We start from the raw sequence: 21,368 nt of genomic DNA on the forward strand, positions 1-21,368 counted from the left end.
CTAAACCACAAGACTTGCATCCACAAGGACAAATCATCACAGAGAAAGGTATCATCAATCCACAAACCTTTAAAGGACCTGGAACAACAGACAGAGCTGCAACTCAAATGCAACCTTCCACTACGGAACCCATCACACTCCATGCAGGCATTAGGAGTGCAGATGATCATGTGACATCTCCAGGCACCTTACCTCATTTAAGCAATTCAATTCAATTCAATTCAATTTTATTTATATAGCGTCTAATACAACAGAGTTGTCTCTAGACGCTTTACAGAGACCCATACCCAGAACATGACCCCCGAGCAGTTATTACATAAACAATGGCAGGTAAAAACTCCCCTAGTGGGAGAAAAACCTTAAGCCAAACAGTGGCAAGGAAAAACTCCCCTTTAGGAGGGAAGAAACCTTGAGCAGGACCAGGCTCATCAGGGGGGACCCTCCTGCCGAGGGCCAGACTGGTGGGTCAGGGACGGCAACAGCACAGCAGGCAGGTGGAAGCAGCAACGGGATGACCGGGGGTGGGGACCGCAGGCCAGCACACAGCTCCCGAAGCTCCGGCCCAATCAGCAAGTCCCAGGTTGGGGTGCAGGGTCAGGAAAAGACTTGTGCTCCGTAATGCAAGCTACAAGCCACCCACGGCCACCTGCAGGACAAAAGAGAGAAAAGGGAGGAGAAGGGGGGGCCAGCAACGGGATGACCAGGGGTGGGGACCGCAGGCCAGCACGCAGCTCCCGAAGCTCCGGCCCAATCATCAAGTCCCAGGTTGGGGTGCAGGGTCGGGGAAAGGTTGAGAAGGGGCAGGGCCAGGGAGAGGAGTCTTGAGGGACGAACATTCTCCCCCGCCCAAAAGGGGCCGTTACCCTGCCCCCCTCACTCCCACACTGCAGGTTCCGGTGTCCGGCAAAGGATGCTGCAACATGGACAAAAGAGAGAAAAGGGAGGAGAAGGGGGGGCCAGCACAAGAAACCACAGGAGCGACTCTGACACACTAAAGTTTACACTACCTAGAGATTTACCAACACCAGCTAGAGGTTTACTAAACACTAACTATAGGCTTTACTAAACAGAAATGTTTTAAGTTTAGTTTTAAAGGTGGAGGTGGTGTCAGCCCCCTTAACCCAGATTGGAAGTTGGTTCCATAGTAGTGGCGCCTGATAGCAGAACGCCCGCCCTCCAAATCTACATTTAGATACTCTAGGAACTACGAGTAAACCTGCACTCTGAGAACGGAGAGCTCTGACAGGAACATAAGGCACTATCAGGTCTTGCAAATAATGCGGAGCTAAGCCGTTTTGGGCTTTATACGCAAGTAATAAAATTTTAAATTGGATTCTGAATTTTACGGGTAACCAATGGAGCGACGCTAACACTGGAGAGACGTGGTCTCTCCTGCTAATTCCTGTCAGTACTCGTGCTGCTGCATTTTGGATCAGCTGGAGCCTATTCAGCAAATTACTTGGACATCCTGCTAACAACACATTACAGTAATCTAGTCTAGAAGATACAAACGCATGAACTAGTTTTTCTGCATCACTCTGTGAGAGGATTTTCCTAATCTTTGCAATATTACGGAGATGGAAAAAGGCTATTTTACAAACCTGATTGACATATGGTTTAAACGACAAATCCTGATCGAAAATAACACCAAGATTTCTCACAGTTGCACTGGAAGCCATCGCAACACCATCTAATCCCTTCCTAAGATGCTCTGGACCAAGAATGATAACCTCTGTTTTATCTGAATTTAGAAGCAGGAAATTTCTGGACATCCAGTCCTTGATGTCCCTAAGACATGCCTGAAGTTTAACTAACGGTTCTGTTTCATCCGGCTTCATAGACAAATAGAGCTGCGTATCATCAGCATAACAATGAAATTGTATGCCGTGATTCTGGATTATACTTCCCAACGGCTGCATGTATAAACTGAACAAGATTGGCCCTAGCACTGAACCCTGCGGAACACCATAACAGACCCTTGACTGTTCTGAAGAAACCTCATGTACATGAACAAACTGGAACCTGTCAGATAGGTATGATTTAAACCAACATAGAGCTGTCCCTTTAATCCCAACAACATGCTCTAACCTGTGCAGTAAAATGCCATGATCTATAGTGTCAAAAGCAGCACTGAGGTCCAGTAGAACCAGTATGGACACTAATCCCTTATCTGAGGCCATAAGGAGGTCATTCGTGACTCGAACAAGTGCTGTCTCTGTGCTATGATGCATTCTGAACCCTGACTGAAAGACTTCAAACAGATCATTTCTATACAAATAGTCACATAACTGGCTTGAAACTGCCTTTTCCAGAATTTTAGACACAAATGGAAGGTTGGAAATTGGTCTATAATTAGCTAAGGTGTCTGGGTCAAGAGAAGGTTTTTTAAGTAAAGGTTTAATTACTGCGACTTTGAAAACCTGTGGTACATATCCTAAACTTAGGGATAAGTTAATTTGGTCCAGTATTGTCGTACCAATAAAAGAAAAAATATGTTTGAATAGTCGAGTCGGGATGGGGTCTAACATACATGTGGTTGACTTAGCTCTATTAACGAGTGAGGTCAGCTCAGGGAGGTCTATAGGATCAAAACAGTCTAGAGACAAGTCAGAGCCTAGGGAAGTCGCTAAAGCTGAAGAAACACCTACAACCGGCTGGTTGATTTCTTCTCTAATTCTCGCGATTTTACTGTTGAAGAAGCTCATAAAGTCCTCACTACTGAGAGCTGCAGGAATGCACGGCTCAACAGAGTTGTGACTCTTTGTCAGCCTGGCTACAGTGCTGAACAGAAAACGTGGGTTACTTTTGTTATCCTCTATCAACGTTGAATAATAAGCTGTTCTGGCTTTGCGAATGGCTTTTTTATATACTATTAGAATATCTTTCCATTCACGATGAGAGTCTACAGATCTACAAGAGTACCACTTCCTTTCCATTTTACGCACGTTTTGTTTCAACATGCGGATATCTGAATTATACCAGGGAGTTAAGCTCCTGTGGCTAGAAACCCTCCTTTTCAAAGGAGCAACTTCATCTAAAGCTGAATGCAACAAATCAGCAGTGTTACTAGCAAGGAAATCAACATCTGCAGAGGTAGAACCCAGGTCACTGGCCTCGACTACATCACTATTTCGCACTGTCGTAAGATAAGCAATGGCCTCCCTAAATTTAACAATAACTTCATCAGACAAACATCTGCTAAAATAATACCTCCTATTTTGCACTTCAAGCAGTGGTGAGTGTGAACAGAGAAACATTTTTACAGTTTTGGAAAAGCAAAATGAAATAACTGCATTGTTAGTTCAACAACAATGTCTTTCCTCGATGCCAAAGAGGGAAATTCAAGTTTTTGATGGTGACCCGCTACAATATCAGACATTCATCAAAACCTTTGAATATAGCATTGAGAGCAAAAGTGAGAACTCCAGAGATTGTCTATATTACTTAGAGCAGCACACAAGAGGACAGCCAAGGGAGATGGTAAGAAGCTGCCTGCACATGGACTCGGACAGAGGGTACAGAGAAGCAAAGTCTTTACTTCAGGAACATTTTGGCAATGAGCACAAGATCGCTACAGCCTACATGGAGAAAGCTCTTTCCTGGCCATCAATAAAACCAGATGACACAAAAGCTCTTCAAGCATACACTCTTTTTCTTAAAGGATGTTGTAATGCTATGGAAGATATAAATTACATGAGAGAACTTGACATGCCTTCCAACATGCTAATTGTCATGAGGAAACTCCCTTATCGACTGAGAGACAAATGGAGATCAGCAGTGTGTGATTTCCAGGAAAAATATAATCGCAGAGCTATCTTCAAGGACATGGTGAAATTCCTGGAAAGACAAGTGAAGGTTTTGACAGACCCAGTGTTTGGCGACATTAAAGACCTCCCTGCAGTGAGCAAAGATGTGAGGAGATCCCAATCACAGCCTCAACCCAGAGTGAAAAGTAGTATATTTGCCACCACAGTGACACCTGCAGATAAAGATAAAAATGAAAAAGACACAAAGGAAATGAAAAGTTTGCTTACCTACAAAAGCTGTTTGTTTTGTGATGGTGGACATGTTTTGGATATGTGTTCAAAGTTGGAAAAGAGAACGCATAATGAGAAGATTGCATTCTTAAGAGAAAATGGATTGTGTTTCGGCTGTTTGTGTAAAGGGCACCTCAGCAGAGACTGTAGAAAGCGACTTACATGCAACATATGTGATTTAAAACACCCTAGGATGTTGCATATCCACCAAAGGAGAAAGGAGATGGACAAACAGCAAACAGAGGCAAAGGAGATGACTCAAAGGACTGCTGTAGCATCTGTGCAAACCAGTGGTCTTACTGGGGCCGGCAAGGACAACTGCAAACTGTCAATTGTGCCTGTACAGGTGAAAGCCAAGAAAGGAAATGCAATAGTGCATACGTATGCATTCCTTGATCCAGGGAGCACTGCATCATTTTGTACAGTGCGACTGATGAACAAGTTAAGGCTCCTAGGAATAAGGTCCAGTATCCTACTGAGAACTATGGGTCAGAAGAAGGTTGTTGGAACCAACATTGTTTCAGGCATCAAAGTTGCTGGATTAAATAGCAGCTACTTTTGTGACCTTCCAGATATATACACTCAAAGGAATATGCCTGTGCATCAAGGAAACATCACACACCAAACAGATATTGAACAGTGGCCTCATCTCAAGAATGTTTATCTGCCTGACATTGATTCTGAGATAGAGTTGCTGATTGGCTCAGATGTGCCAAAGGCTCTGGAACCATTGGAAGTTGTCCAGAGTGTGGAAAATGGACCTTATGCTGTAAAAACTATGCTCGGGTGGACAGTAAATGGACCACTAGGAAAAGGGACTGAATATGCTCAGGACCAATCAATAGTCAGCATGAATAGGATATCAGTTGTGAAACTGGATGGACTGTGGGAGCAACAGCTCAGGAATGACTTTCCCGAGTGTGTCCTAGAAGATAAAGAAGAAGAGACTCACAAAGTCTCAGACGCACAACAGTGGAGAAATGTCAACACTGCTACCAATCCAGCAGACATGGCTTCCAGAGGTTTAAGAGTCCCAACTTTTCTTAAAAAGGAAACATGGCTGAATGGACCTCAATTTCTTCTTCAGCCTCAGGAGGATTGGCCTCAAAATCCTGATGGATTGGAAAAAATCTCACCTCAAGACACTGAAGTCAGGAGCATTACTGCAAATGCCACTCGGGTAACAAATGACACAGTGGATCCAGTAACACACTTCATCCACCATTTCTCATCATGGACTCATCTGAAAACAGCTGTGGCATGGATGCTCAGACTAAAAGGACTTCTTCTGCATCTCAGCAGAAAGAGGAAACAAAACACTGGTGCTCATGCTCAACTTCACTCTAACATCCATCAGAGAAACCTGCAACAAGGGAACACAAGAAATCTCAAGACTCAGGAAAACCCTCGTCTCACCATGGAGGAACTGGCGGCTGCTGAAATGGAGATAATCTGCTTTTGTCAGAGAAAAGGATTCGCAGATGAAATCTCGTGTGTCAGGAAAGGAATATACATCAAGGGGACCAGCCACATTCTCAAACTCAACCCCATCCTGGAAAACAATGTGTTGAGAGTTGGAGGACGACTTCGCAGGGCAGCAATACCAACGGAGCATGAAAACGAAGAAAAGTCTACAGATGAGGACACTAATAAACCAGAAGAAGAGGATGAGAATAACGACGACAGTCCAAAGCAAATTATGAAAAAGAAAGTACCTGCTACAAAGACACAAATTGGTAAAGCAAGCAAAGAAAAGAAAGCACCAGAAGGGGAAAGCAATGAGAGTGATGAAGACAAGTCAGTAAAGAATGACAACACGGATAACAGTGACACATCTGACAGTGAAAAAGGAAACAAAGCCTCAGAGGAGAAGAGAAATAATGATTCGAACTCGGATTCATCTTCTTTGGAGGAAAAGAAAGACAGCAAAAAGAAAAATAGGAGGAAAACAGGAAAAAGAGATGCTGGTGCCAGAGAGCAGAAGGGTGATCCCAAATCAGTTGTTAGACTCAAACGCTACATTGCCCTGTGTGGGGGGAAAAGAAACTATAAGAAGCTGCTCGGAGACTGCCGTTCCATTAAAGCTGAAGTCGCTATTCTAAAGAAGGAGCTTGAAGATCTTGGTGTCAAAGGCCTGCCATCTATTGAGAAATGTAAAAAAAATCAAAACGAAGAGAGAAGAAGCTCAGGAATTGGCTGAGCTTGATGTTGGAAACATCATCACCACACAAGGTCGACCTAAGCGTGGAGCAGCCGCAGGAGACATCGTGGTCATAATGGATGAATCAGCACCTCGAAACACCTGGTTGACTGGAAATATTGCAGAGACCATCTTGGACAAAAAAGGACTCTTTGCCATGTTCGGATAAAGACCAAGACTGGATTCCTGAACAGGCCGATCACCAAGATTTGTCTTTTGCTGGAGGCAGAAGAACTTTGAAAAGCCCAGATGGACTTGGTGTTTATTTTTATTTTTTGGACTTTTGCCCCTGCATACACTACACCACAGTACATACGCTATGGACTCTTTACTGATTTAGAGTGAAGATGAAGATTCCTCTTATTCACTGACTGGGTGCAAAGAAGAAAGAAGATCTCCATAATAGATTGTTTAATATTGAAATGTACTTATGTGTGTGTCTCTTGTTGTATGCTTTACTTATTATTATTGTTAGATTGGTAATTATTATGGTTTGAGGCATAATAATTAGGGGCCGGTATTGTAGCAGCTAAAAATAACATTCTTGATTTGCTCAATTATAATGGTACTTTAAGTTTAAGTTATGAATAAGTTGAAATTATACTTGTGTTACGTCATCACGTTGGGGCTTATAGGTGTGGCTTTAATTTGTTGGTTGGTTGGTTTGATTGTGTGGTGGCGGGTGGAAGACAAACGAAAGCGTTCATATGGTAGGCTGATATATTTTTTGTTGACCGTCACCGTTTTTGCTTTGCTTCAGCCACGTAAATATTCATTGTTTGTTATTTTATTTTTGCACTATAATAATCGATTGCTGCCAAGTGATATTTCTGTTACAATAAACCTGGATCAGTTTAAGCACCAATTCAACGGACTTTTATTTTTACCTTTTTTGAGTGACGCGTCAGCAAGCGGCCTCAGCGGCCTTTTTTGTTCCTACAATGGTTTTTCGCAGGGGTTATGTTCCAAAAAGAACCCGTGATAAGTGAAATTCTTTTTACAATTATAGAGGGCTTCTAATTGCGGAGATCAGCACCGCCTCGCACGTATTCCACTGCTGTTCTGAGCCGCTGCATCCCGACTCGCACTGTAGCGTCTTTTTATCCTTAACCCCGCGGTGCAGGTGGGTTTTTTCAAGAGAAGAAAATAGTTATGGGTCGTTGTCTTCGCTCTTTTTTCTTCTGGACAAAAAGATTCTTTAATATAAACCGACACCATTGATTATATTTGAGACTGTAATGAACGATTCATCAAAGGATCCCGTTCAGCTGCTGCTTCCCTGTCATCACACATAGAGGTGCTCGGGCTCGGGCAGGAGGATCGGTGTCACAGCTGCCTGGACAGCCCGGTCCGACAGCACGTCCAGGGGATTGAAGTGCTGACGCACGAATGCGTTCATAAACAGTTCTGCTTCGCGCACGGTGACGCGGTTGATTTGCAGCGAGAACATGCTGTATAGCAGCCAAATTATCAAATAAATGATATTCATGATGATCGTTTTATTTGTGCGTAATGCATAAAGCATATGGGACACACTTGTTATTCCTTATTTTTCTTTTTTTTCCCCCTTTGCTGTCACCAATAAATGCTAAACAATATAAATCTAAAGTATAAAATAGATCAAAATTTGTGCGGGGTGCATTGTTTTAATATCTCATTGCTTGGTGTGATATTGATTTGCCTGACGCGCCTGGATCTGTGAGTCTTTGTTCACTAAGATGGTTGTAAAGACTGGGTCAGCAGCATCTTACATTTCCTTCTTAATGAAAGAGATACTTAAGCTAAGAGCGACTCTGGGAAACGCGATTTTCTTTCACAGGCTCCTTAAGAAGGTTTGAAAGAAGTCTTTCGCTGTTAAGAACTACTTAACTGATCTGGGAAACCCGGCCAAGGTGCATAGATCGACCGGTAAATCAAGAGCTTCGCCTTTCGACTCAGCTCCTTCTTCACCACGACGGTCCAATACATCGACCGCATAACTGCGGACGCTGCACTGATCCATCTGTCAATCTCCCGCTCCATCGTTCCCTCACTCGTGAACAAGATCCCGAGATACTTGAACTCCTCCACCTGAGGCAGGACTTCTCCACCCACCCGGAGAAGACACGCCACCCTTTCCCGATGGAGAACCATGGCCTTGGTTTTGGAGGTGCTGATTCTCAAATGCCTTCTCCAGATCCACAAAACACATGTAGAGCTATTGATTAGTGTTTTCTTAATATCTTGTTTGATAGTGTGATGAGAACATGTAATTCCTGAGTTTAAATAGAGGAAATGTATAGTCATAATGCCATTGTGCTGATTATAATGTTGTTAGTTTTGTACTTTGAGCAGGTATCCTAGTGTCTGTTGTCTCTGAGATGTGAGCATTATGTTTATGTATTTGAATTGATGATAATGTTGTAATTCAGCTGAAGATTCTGATGAGACCCCAGAGAAACTGCTAACGGGGATCTAATAAAACAACCAAACAGTTCTATAGGTCAACGGTTGGACACGTGGTGGATTCTGACCTGAGAGACTCCAGGTGACAGTGTGGACTCTCCAGTCCAGGACACAGCTGCTCCAGGCCAGAACCCTGCAGGTCGTTGTTGCTCAGGTCCAGTTCTGTCAGACTGGAGGACTGAGAGCTGAGAACTGAGGACAGAAGTGGACAGATATTCCCTGAGAGGTTACAGCCACTCAACCTGCAGAGGAGATTAAAAAGAAATCTGGAGGTCATTTAAAAGGTGATTATGCCATTTAACAAATAAATAAATTATATCATATTAATGAATGCTGTTTATTTCAAATAATAATCAATAAATATTGATCATAGTTATCGCTAATTTTCTCTTCTCTGCATGTAAAGTTTCCTGAGATGAATCATTGAGGAGAACTGGTCCCACATGAACCTGAACTTAGTTGAACAGTGAATTTAACTGGTTTCCTCCAAGAACATGTGATTGTAACTAAAACAGATGTGTCCGTGTTTGTCCTTACACAACTTTCTTGGAGGCTTTGACCACCGGCAGCAGCCTCCGTAGAGCCTCCTCTGAAGCTGAGAACTTCTTCAGGTCAAACTCCTCCAGATCTCCTGATGACAGTAAGATGAAGACCAGAGCCGACCACTGAGCAGGAGACAGTTCATCTGTGGAGAGATGTCCAGACCTCAGGTACCGTTGGACTTGTTTCACCAGAGAACCAGCGTTCAGTTCATTCAGACAGTGGAACAGGTTGATGCTTCTCTCTGCAGACAGATCCTCATCGATCTTCTTCTTGATGTATTTAACTGTTTCCTGATTGTTCTGGGAACTTCTTTGTTTTGGTTTCATCAGACCTCGTAGGAGGTTCTGATTGGTCTCCAGTGAAAGACCCAGGAGGAAGCGCAGGAACAAGTCCAGATGTCCGTTGGGACTCTGTAAGGCCTTGTCCACAGCACTCTGATAGAGGTCAGTCTCTGTGTTATTCTGTTCCTCCAGCAGGTTGACTCCAGAGTTGATGAAGGTCTGATGGACATGAAGAGCAGCCAGAAACTCCTGAACACTCAGATGGATGAAGCAGAAGACCTGGTCCTGGTACAGGTTGCTCTCCTCTCTAAATATCTGGGTGAACACTCCTGAGTACACTGAAGCCTCTCTGACATCGATGCCACACTCTCTCAGGTCTGGTTCATAGAAGATCAGGTTTCCTTTCTGCAGCTGCTCAAAAGCCAGTTTTCCCAGAGACTCCACCATCTTCCTGCTCTCTGGACTCCAGTGTGGATCCGTCTCAGCTCCTCCGTCATACTTGACCTTCTTCAGTTTGGCCTGGACCACCAGGAAGTGGATGTACATCTCAGTCAGGGTCTTGGGCAGCCCCCCTCCCCCTCTGGTTTCCAGGACGTTCTCCAGGACGTTCTCCAGGACCGTAGCAGTGATCCAGCAGAACACTGGGATGTGGCACATGATGTGGAGGCTCCGTGATGTCTTGATGTGGGAGATGATCCTGCTGGTCTGCTCCTCTTCTCTGAACCTCTTCCTGAAGTATTCCTCCTTCTGGGGGTCAGTGAACCCTCTGACCTCCGTCACCATGGAGACACACTCAGGAGGGATCTGATTGGCTGCTGCGGGTCGTGTGGTGATCCAGAGACGAGCAGAAGGAAGCAGGTTCCCCCTGATGAGGTTTGTCAGCAGCACGTCCACTGAGGTGGACTCTGTAACATCAGTCAGGTCCTCATTGTTGTGGAAGTCCAGAGGAAGTCGACTCTCGTCCAGACCGTCAAAGATGAACACGACCTGGAACTCTTCAAAGTTGCAGATTCCTCTGGTTTCAGAGAAGAAGTGATGAACAAGTTTCACCAAGCTGAACTTCTCCTCTCTCAGCACATTCAGCTGTCTGAAGGTGAATGGAAGCAGGAACTGGATGTCCTGGTTGGTTCTGCCTTCAGCCCAGTCCAGACTGAACTTCTGTGTTAGGACTGTTTTCCCGATGCCGGCCACTCCCTTCGTCATCACCGTTCTGATTGGTTCATCTCTTCCAGGTGGGGGTTTAAAGATGTTTTCCTGTCTGATGGTTGTTTCTGCTCCGTCTGGTTTCCTGGAAGCTGCTTCAATCTGTCTGACTTCATGTTCTTTGTTGACCTCTCCGGTCCCTCCCTCTGTGATGTAGAGCTCCGTGTAGATCTGCTCCAGAAGGGTTTTCTTTCCTGCTTTAGCAATCCCCTCAGAAACACACTGGTACTTCTCCTTCAGCTTAGACTTCAGCCGCTTTTTACAAACTTCAACTGACGTACCTTAATGAAAGAACATAAAGACAGAGATTTAGTGTTTTATGAAGTTCACTCAACAATTTAAGTCTAAAAAAAATCAAGATCTGAACATCCCCTGATCAGCTGTAACTTTACGAAGAGCTGTCCAATATTGAGTATATCGCTTTTAAAACACCTCTGAACATTCAGGATGTGGAAGTGACAAGAACATCTGGGTTTCTAGTACCAGGATGTTAGCAGTAGAGCCCTGGGGCCTCATTTGTAAAAGAGTGTGTAGGATTCATACTAAAAGTGTACAGTGTGCTCAAAAGCCGAAAATGACGCGCGCGCAAAGAAATCCTGATTTATAAAACCGTGTGCACGCACATCTGCATGCAATGTTCTCTTTATAAATCACAGTCCACCTGGAAGGTTGCGCAGGTGAATTGTCCTCATATCCCGCCCTCTACACGCCCACTTCATACCATGAATGGTCAATGCAAACTTCTTCATGACTGTTTTTGCATATAAATGAGCCTGCTGATCAATGGTGTTTTACACTCAAAAATCATGGCAAGGAAGACCAGAAAGCAAAATTTCACGGAGACTGAGATGGATGATGTTGTGGATGAGGTGGAGGCCAGGAAAAAAATTATTTGGTGGTCACAGTCGTGGCATCACTAACAAAAAGAAAGCGAGTGAGTGGCAGCACGTCGTTGCTGTTGTAAAGACTGTGAGTGCCACGGACAGATCTGTGCCCGAAATAAAAAAGAAGTGGTGTGATCTGAAGGTGGAGGCCAAGAGGAGAGTGGCCCGGCACCATCAGAGCTTCGACAGGTGGGGGCCGGTGCACACCCGAGCCCACACCGCTGGACACCAGAATAGCCTCCATCCTTGGGACGGCCAGCGTTTGTGGTGTAGTGTCGGAGAGGGAAAGAGACACTGATTTGGTGGAGACCACAGAGGAGAGCAGTAAGTACAGTTTTATCTGTTTATTCATATACATTTCAACAGCAACTTGGGAAAAGGCACATTGGACTTCTTTGTTATGTCCTCAGTCACTCTACAGTTGGAAGCGGTGGGTGATGAGGTGGTTCCCGGCACGGCGTGTCTAACACTGCCGGCTTGGGTGTAATGGATCTATAAGTCTGATATGTGATGACATTAAAAGTATGACATGAATCAGGCTTCATTTCACCACCTCACCGCCCGCCTCACCAGTTCCCCATATCTTCAAAATGTTCGTGTGCTAGGATCAAAGTTTGCGTAGAGATACGCACATTTTCCCATTATTTTTTTTTTTATAAATCCCAACCTTTGTGTAGAAGATGGCGTGTGCATCTTTCAAGCCCTGTTTTGTAGCACGCAAGCTTTATAAATGAGGCCCCTGATCCTTAATTGTGTTTGTGGCAGGGTGGAGAAGTTGATGGGACACGCACCTGTGTCCCATCCGCCTGAGTGGCTGGTTCTTTCCACCCTGCCTGCCTTATAAGGCGGAGCCGGACAGCAGCGAAGGGGTCGGAGGAGCTGCTGTCATGCGGAGGTGCTTGTGCACTGTGTGTTGGCGGTGTTTGGTGTTTGAATAAAGGGTCTGCATGAAACTCTGTGTCTCTCCATCCTTCGGGCGGGCCCCCGTAGCATCCACCCTGCTACAGAACGACGTAGAATCACCAACATGTATTTAGAGCTACATGTGTAAAATGAACATGTTTCCCTTTAAGTTGCCTTTTGACGATGAATCTCACAAGGCGTTGTTACAGTTTGGTTGTATTTATAACGAGGATGTGAAGCTAATTTCCTTCATTTGACCATAAAAAATGTTAGAGAACAAATGTGGACAGTTCGCACTAAATATGTATTTTCCTTTGTCTATCAAAGTGTTCCTGTCCGCCCTTATCGCGTCGTAAGTCCAAAGGTGCACATACAACCGTGAGTTTCTGCTTGGCATAGGCAGAACCAACCAGGCTAGCAGCTAAGCCACACAAGCCAGCGATTCCCATCATCGTTTTGGCCGACGTACACTCCTTGGACAAGATTAAAAATAAATACAGCTGACATGGTGAGAGCATCTCAATTCTACTACGTCAGATTTAATGTCAGTATCAAGTATCGCAGCAGAAGTTTAGCTCCATCTATCAGTACTAGTATCAGTCTGAAAAAACTTCATTCAAAGTATCGACAACAATATCTTTACCTTCTTCTATTTTTTCTTCTTCTATTTTTCTCCTCTTGGTCCTTTCTTTCATCCTTTTGTATTTGTAACCAAGGACTCCAGAAACCAAGACCAGCAGCACAACCACCACTCCTACAGTAACTCTGTTCCGGTCTGCAACAGAAAAACACAAGAATTCAAATGACAGTTTCTGTGTTTTTGATGTCAGTGATTTGAACCCGAGTCTCAACAGATCACAGCACACATGAACCTTCACAACTCTGTTACTGTTTGTAGCTGCAGTTTCTTAAATCTGCTTTATTGATTTATGACCAGTTCTTGAGCTAAAGTCAGTGACACTGGAGTTCTTTGAAGGTTTCCACTATTTACTAAAACCAATAATACAGAATAATTTAGCAACATTAAAAGTCTCCATCTATAGCAGGAAATGGGTGCAGTTGTGTGATTCACGGTCAAAGACTGTTGCTCTGACGATCTACGTCACCGACAACTTACTGCTGCAGCAGACTGATGTCATGCAGATGTTCATACCATCAGTTCAACTTGTGACATGAACAGAGGCAAACAGGCAGCACTCTCTCCTTTTAAATATTCAAATTAAACATGAGACATGACCAAATAAAAACTAAACTCTTAATAACTTATTTTCATTCTGGCTCTAACACTTTTAACAGTCTTACCTTTTGGTATGTGAAGAAAGGTGTATTTCACGTATGTTTCCTCTTCATCCCTGAGTTCACATTTGTATGTTCCTGTCTGGTCTGAAGTTAAATGCTTGAGAGTGAGACCTCCTGTCTCTGATACAGTCATCACGTACTGCTTCCACCTCTCTGTAGTTATGTAGCGGACTACATGCCCCGTCTGGTTCAGGATGATCTCTTTGTGGTTAAATGTCCAGATGAGATACTTTATTGGATAATTGGCGGTTGAGCAGGAGATGTATGTTTCAGTGTTTGATCCATTTATAACAGCTGAAATGACAGTAAACAAGACATGGAATGATGGAAACCCAAAACGAAAGAAAACTAAACATCAGTTGTAAAGGACAAAAGGTTTCGTAGATGACATGAACATCTCATTAAGGTCTCCGTGGCTGTGAAGTTAAAACTCAAGTGTCCCTGACCTGGAAGGGAGGAGCTGACTCCTCCTTCATCTTACTTGCCTTGGCCCTACATGGTGAAGTACCAGAAATAACTACGTTTCCCAAAACACCAAGGGCAAGATGGCCACCAATTGGCTGATTCAAGGCAGCTGTTGAGAAATGGAAGTCTGTGGCCGTTTCCGAATTTGCATACTGTACTACAAGTATACACTGATTTGGCCAAAGTGTAGTAAGTAGTATGCCGTATGTGAACAGAAGGAAATCTGCAGTGTGCGAAAAATACCCGGATGTTGTACTGATTTGGAAAAAAATCCTCAGCATGCTCAGACCAGCCTACCTCGCTCACTATATCCCAGAATGCAATACGGCCTCGGTCGGGCAGCGCTTTTTTCTTTTTTTCTCAAAGCTTTATTGAGGAAACAGCTGTAATCGGACAGTGATGTGATGTGAAGGCAGAAAGGACTAGTTACACCGTGGAGAGGGAGAAGGAGGAATATAAATGTAAGTAACTTTAATATATAACCTTTTTAATTCAATTTAGTGTAAGGACAACGATTAAAAATTGTGGGTTTTTAATAGTATGTTAGGTTTTTGTTAGTGATCTTAGCGTGCTTGCTACGTAAATAAAAGTGAACTAAGTGTTATGACAACGTTATATATCGGTAGTTCGTTGTATTTTCATGAAATAACTACTTTTCATTGCTGTGTTTTGACAGAGAATTTGTCCGGGAGCTGAAATAAATAGATGCAGAGAGAGGGTTTGGACAAGGAGGAGAAGATGGAGAGAGAGCTACTCGACAGAGAGAAGAAGATAAATAAAATAAAATGAAATTCAATAGACTGATATGTTCATTTCAATACATTTATTAAAATCCCTTTCCATCCCTTGTGTCATTATATCAATGAATTTGGTTTTACTGCTATTTCAACATTTAAGATAAGATAATCCTTTATTAGTCCCACATCGGGGAAATTTGCAAAATATGGCCTGACTGGAATCGAACCGGCATTCACTGTACGGAAGTCGGCTACGCAACCTGTTGAGCTATAGCTTTGTTTTGTCTGTAATTAGTAGATTTGTCTTAATATAAAGTGAAGCTCCACGTTCTCTGTTTTTACTAGATAAATGAATATCTATCTATCTATCTATCTATCTATCTATCTATCTATCTATCTATCTATCTATCTATCTATCTATCTATCTATCTATCTATCTATCTATCTATCTATCTATCTAGTAAAAACATGAAGCTTCACTTTATATTCAGACAAACTAACGTGACAGCTACGACTGTTAGATTTCATCTATTAAACCAACATTTATCTTCCTAAATGATTTATTTCAGCCAGCGACAATTCTCCACAGAGCTGCAGGTTTCTCCCCGGGACGACGCTGTAGTTTGACCCGGCGATCGCGTCTGTTCTCCGGCCGTGAGCTGCGGCCGGACCGGCGGCGCTTTTGATCCCCGGAACATCGGATCAAATTTCTTAACAGGCGTTATTTGGAGTGTTGCTGGTGACTATCAACCTTTAATTAGTCACTTAGAGAGTGAAAGCAGGGATCTGTCCGACACGCTTCGATCAAAGCAAAATACAAGCCAGTACTGCCAGTTCAATGGGGTTTTATTGTTCCATTCCATGAAATTAGACTGTCAGCCTTATATTCAGATTGTCTTTGCGTTTGCGTTTGGGTTTGCGGTCAACAGAAAATATAGGCACCTGCCTCACCCTCACTCTTACAAACAAAACTGATCCACTACAGGTGCAGGTGATCTTAATCAGTCACCCACTCTCTCCCAGTGACACACCCACACAGACACGCCTCCACACCGACACCCACTACATGGTGAGACAATACATCCCTGCTCCTACATTCCGGCCCCTAATTATTATACCATATTAATTACAGAATAACAATCGCAGCACAGAGTGATCAATGCAAAAATACTTACAAATGAAAATGAGCAGTTTACATTTTTTCAGATTTTTTTTTTTTACAAATATGTCAAGAGTTCATTTTCAATGTCCTTGAATAAGCAGGTTCTCCCAGTAAGTGTCTTAAGGCTGAGGGTCTTGACTTAGAAAGCCTACATCAAGTTCATGCTATAGTCCATCAGGTGTCCTCGGCTTCTTGAATCAGACAAATCTTTGTGACAGGCCTGTCCAGACAGCTTGTCCTGGTCTTTATCTTCACTTGTCGAACAAGCCCTCCTTTGTCTTGAACAGCCTCCACAATTCTCCCCATGATCCAAGAGTTGCGGGGTGCTGAGTCATCCACAATGAGCACAATATCTCCAGGAATGAAATTGCGCTTGATTTGATTCCACTTTTGGCGCTCCTGAAGCTGTGGTAGATATTCCTTTGTCCATCTTTTCCAAAACAGATTGGACATGTATTGTACTTGTTTCCATCTGCGGACAGCATACAAGTCCTCCTTTTGGAAAACACCAGGCGGAAAAGATGGCTGACCTTTGAGGAGGAGAAGATGATTGGGAGTCAAGGCCTCCAAGTCGTTAGCATCTGTGGATGCCTTTGTTATTGGTCTGCTATTGAGAATAGCTTCAATTTCACACAGCACAGTGTGAAGACCGTCATCATCCAGAGTTTGTACTCTTAAAGTAGAGTTGAGGACTTTCCTAATTGAGCGAATTAGTCTCTCCCAGGCTCCCCCATGATGGGAACCACTTGGAGGATTGAACTTCCAATGTATTCCTCTCTGTAGGAGTTCCTCATGGATCTGAGAGTTATTCCACTGTTCCAAAGATCTTCTCAACTCTCGATCAGTGCCAACAAAGTTGGTTCCGTTGTCCGAGCAAATTTCCTTGACTTGGCCTTGTCTTGCTATGAAGAGACGTAAGGCATTGATGAAGGAATCAGTCTCCAATGATACAGCTACTTCGATATGCACAGCTCTTAAAGCTAAACAGGTGAATATCACTCCATATCTTTCCACTTTAGATCTCCCCGTTTCACCTCAAATGGACCAAAGCAATCTACTCCCACTGACGTGAATGGAGGATCATCTGGAGTAATCCTGTTGAGTGGCAAGTCTGCCATCTGTTGGCTGCCGGGCACTGCCAGAACCCGTCGGCACACAACACATTTTGCCAAGATCCTTCTTATGGCCACACCGGCCCCAGTAATCCAGTATTTTTGGCGTAACCTTGCCAGCATATGGGTTCTTCCACCGTGGCCAACTTCCTTATGTATTTGTCTAAGAATGAGGTCCGAGATATGTAGATCTTTGGCTAATATGACCGGATGCTTTGATTCTTCAGGCAATGCTGCCCTACTGAGCCTTCCACCGACTCTCAATACACCATTATCAATCACTGGACTCAGTTTGTATATGTGGCTTATTTGTTTCACAGTCTGGTTCTTTAGTAGGCTAGAAAACTCCTCTGGGAATCTTTTCCTTTGGCAAGATGCAATTACTTCCAGCTCAGCCTCTCTCAACTCCTCCACAGTGAGAGAACCATGGAGCAAGTCTTTGATACGTTGCAGCTCTTTTTTCAGAACATCCTTCTGTTCCTTTTCGTCTGTCTTGGAGTGAGACATCAGTGCCATGACCTCCCTCCTCTTCTTACAGAGACTTAAGATTGTATTCTTGAATCTTAAGACCCAACCCATCACTCTTTTCAGACGATTCCAGGATCCGGTACGGTCAATCAACTGAGACACTGAGTCAACTTCTTCTTTCGCTGTAACAGCATTGGCCAGAATGCTAATCTTGACCTCAGGATCATCTTGCTCGATAGTTCTCCTGGGCTGTCTGGAATTGTAGGCCATTGCTCCTCTGACAATAACAGATATTGTGGGCCGCATAACCATAGTTCATCTTTCAGGAATGACTTCACTCCAAGTCCCCTGGAAGCTAGATCTGCTGGATTGGACAATGTGCTCACATATCTCCATTGTTCTGCACGAGATGCCTTGAGGATTTCCGAAACCCGGTTGGCGACAAATGTTTGAAATCTGGAGGTCTCATTCTTGACGTATTTTAGCACTGAGGTGCTGTCAGTCCAGAAGACAGAGTCAAGCAACAGTATCTGCAGCTCCTTTCTCCACACTCTGTCCATACGTGCTGCTACCACTGCCGCTGTTAGCTCCAATTTGGGAATGGTAACTGGTTTTAACGGAGCAACCCTTGCCTTTCCCATGACAAGGACGCTGCACGCTTTGCATTGATGTTGTGCAACAGCAAGTAGGTGGCTGTTCCATAACCCACCTCACTCGCATCTGCAAAATTATGTAATTGTGCAGAAGCCACAGCACCAAAGTCCATAGGCTTGAAGCATCTGCTGACCTTGAAATCCTCCAATAGGTGAAGCTCCTGTATCCAGTTTGTCCACTCCAGTGCAATGGGTGTAGGTACATTGTCATCCCACCCAAAGCCCTTCCTACACAGATCCTGCAAGATCAGTTTGGCCTTAAGAACTTCTGGCACCAGCACTCCCAGAGGGTCATAAATAGAACTGACCATGGACAAGATCCCTCTACGGGTCAAAGGTCGATCTTGGATTGAAACTTTGAACTTGAATGTATCTGATTTCACACACCACTGCACACCCAGTACTCTCTCAACTGGGAGTGTGTCACGGTCCAAATGCATCTCCTTTACATCCATAGCCCTCTCCTCTTCAGGAATTGCACCTAACACATTTCGACTGTTGCTGATCCACTTTTTTAGCTTAAAGCCACCTCTGGCGCAAATGTCTCGAAGGTCGTGATACAGAGCAACAGCCTCAGACTCAGATGGCACTGAAACAAGACAGTCATCCACATAGAAGCTGTTCATGATGGTATCTACCACATGCTGACTGAAGGAGTCACTGTTATCCTCTGCACACTTTCTCAGAGCAAAGTTTGCACAGCTCGGCGATGATGTTGCGCCAAAGAGATGGACACACATCCTGTACTCCTCCATGGGTTGAGATAAGTCCCCATCGGGCCACCAGAGAAATCTTAACAGGTTACAATCTCCAGCGGGCACACGCACCTGATGATACATGGCCTCAATGTCTGCGATCAACACAACAGGTTCTTTCCTGAATCTGGTGATTACTCCGATCAATGAGCTGGTAAGATTGGGTCCTTGCAGTAGCTGTGTGTTCAGTGATGTTCCTTGGAACGATGCAGCACAATCAAACACCACTCTGATCTTTTTCTTTTGTGGATGGTATACACCATGATGTGGAATATACCAAGTTTTACCATGGCTACCTGCCAGATCTTCAGCGGGCACTTTCTCAGCATAGCCGCAGGAAATTATGTTGTGCATAAAAGCGGTGTAATCGGCATGAAACGAGTCATCTTTCTGGAACCTTTGTTTCAGACTCAAGGCACGTTGCTCCACTAGCTTGCGGTTATCAGGCATGCACACATCACTTTTCTTCAAAGGCAAGCCAATGGTGTAGTGACCATCCTCCAGCACAGCAGTACCTTTCACCATTTCCATAAACTGATGATCTTGTCTTGATGGACCTAGCTGTTCTTCCTGGCTGCATTCAGGGAAGTCTATTTGAAATTGCTGTTTCCACAGTTCATCCAATTTTACCACAGAGATACGATTAGCAGTGATGATGGCTTGCTCCAAGTCTGTTTCCCCAGATATTGACCCATTAACAGTCCATCCCAACATGGTCTGCACAGCATATGGCCCTCCATCTTCACTTGCAATCACCTTTATTGGTTCCAGAGCTCTTGGTGCATTCAACCCAATCAAAAGCTCCACCTCTGCATCAATTTCAGGTAGATGTACCCCTCGCAGATATGGCCATCTAACCAGATCCTGCTCCCGTGGTATGTTGCTCTTGCACACAGGCATTTTCTTCTGTGTAAAGACATTCAATTCAATTCAATTTTATTTATATAGCGTCTAATACAACAGAGTTGTCTCTAGACGCTTTACAGAGACCCATACCCAGAACATGACCCCCGAGCAGTTATTACATAAACAATGGCAGGTAAAAACTCCCCTAGTGGGAGAAAAACCTTAAGCCAAACAGTGGCAAGGAAAAACTCCCCTTTAGGAGGGAAGAAACCTTGAGCAGGACCAGGCTCATAAGGGGGGACCCTCCTGCCGAGGGCCAGACTGGTGGGTCAGGGACGGCAACAGCACAGCAGGCAGGTGGAAGCAGCAACGGGATGACCAGGGGTGGGGACCGCAGGCCGGCACGCAGCTCCAGAAGCTCCGGCCCAATCAGCAAGTCCCAGGTTGGGGTGCAGGGTCGGGGAAAGACTTGTGCTCCGTAATGCAAGCTACAAGCCACCCACGACCACCTGCAGGACAAAAGAGAGAAAAGGGAGGAGAAGGGGGGGCCGGCAACGAGATGACCAGGGGTGGGGACCGCAGGCCAGCACGCAGCTCCCGAAGCTCCGGCCCAATCAGCAAGTCCCAGGTTGGGGTGCAGGGTCAGGGAAAGACTTGTGCTCCGTAATGCAAGCTACAAGCCACTCACGACCACCTGCAGGACAAAAGAGAGAAAAGGGAGGAGAAGGGGGGGCCAGCAACGGGATGACCAGGGGTGGGGACCGCAGGCCAGCATGCAGCTCCCGAAGCTCCGGCCCAATCAGCAAGTCCCAGTTTGGGGTGCAGGGTCAGGGAAAGACTTGTGCTCCGTAATGCAAGCTACAAGCCACCCACGACCACCTGCAGGTTCCGGTGTCCGGCAAAGGATGCTGCAACATGGACAAAAGAGAGAAAAGGGAGGAGAAGGGGGGGCCAGCACAAGAAACCACAGGAGCGACTCTGACACACTAAAGTTTACACTACCTAGAGATTTACCAACACCAGCTAGAGGTTTACTAAACACTAACTATAGGCTTTACTAAACAGAAATGTTTTAAGTTTAGTTTTAAAGGTGGAGGTGGTGTCAGCCTCCTTAACCCAGATTGGAAGTTGGTTCCATAGTAGTGGTGCCTGATAGCAGAACGCCCGCCCTCCAAATCTACATTTAGATACTCTAGGAACTACGAGTAAACCTGCACTCTGAGAACGGAGAGCTCTGACAGGAACATAAGGCACTATCAGGTCTTGTAAATAATGTGGAGCTAAGCCGTTTTGGGCTTTATACGCAAGTAATAAAATTTTAAATTGGATTCTGAATTTTACGGGTAACCAATGGAGCGACGCTAACACTGGAGAG

At 44.5% G+C, this 21,368-nt stretch overlaps 1 protein-coding gene across 4 annotated transcripts in view; it reads right to left on the minus strand.

The window, feature by feature from the left end:
* LOC133458724 (NLR family CARD domain-containing protein 3-like) overlaps positions 1 to 21,368 on the minus strand; it is a 73,621-nt gene that overhangs the window by 22,054 nt on the left and 30,199 nt on the right. For 2 of the 4 annotated variants that reach the window (XM_061738927.1, XM_061738924.1), the window contains exons 5-8: positions 13,799 to 14,089; positions 13,140 to 13,271; positions 9,220 to 10,990; positions 8,751 to 8,924 (exon numbers count right to left, since the gene is read on the minus strand). In XM_061738927.1, the coding sequence (XP_061594911.1) occupies positions 8,751 to 8,924; positions 9,220 to 10,990; positions 13,140 to 13,271; positions 13,799 to 14,089 (2,368 nt within the window). The remainder of the gene's footprint in view (positions 1 to 8,750; positions 8,925 to 9,219; positions 10,991 to 13,139; positions 13,272 to 13,798; positions 14,090 to 21,368) is intronic. The other 2 variants (XM_061738926.1, XM_061738925.1) reach the window with 1 other exon arrangement.

This window comes from Cololabis saira, chromosome 13 (assembly GCF_033807715.1).
Source record: "Cololabis saira isolate AMF1-May2022 chromosome 13, fColSai1.1, whole genome shotgun sequence".
In the NCBI taxonomy this organism is placed as follows: Eukaryota; Metazoa; Chordata; class Actinopteri; order Beloniformes; family Belonidae; genus Cololabis; species Cololabis saira.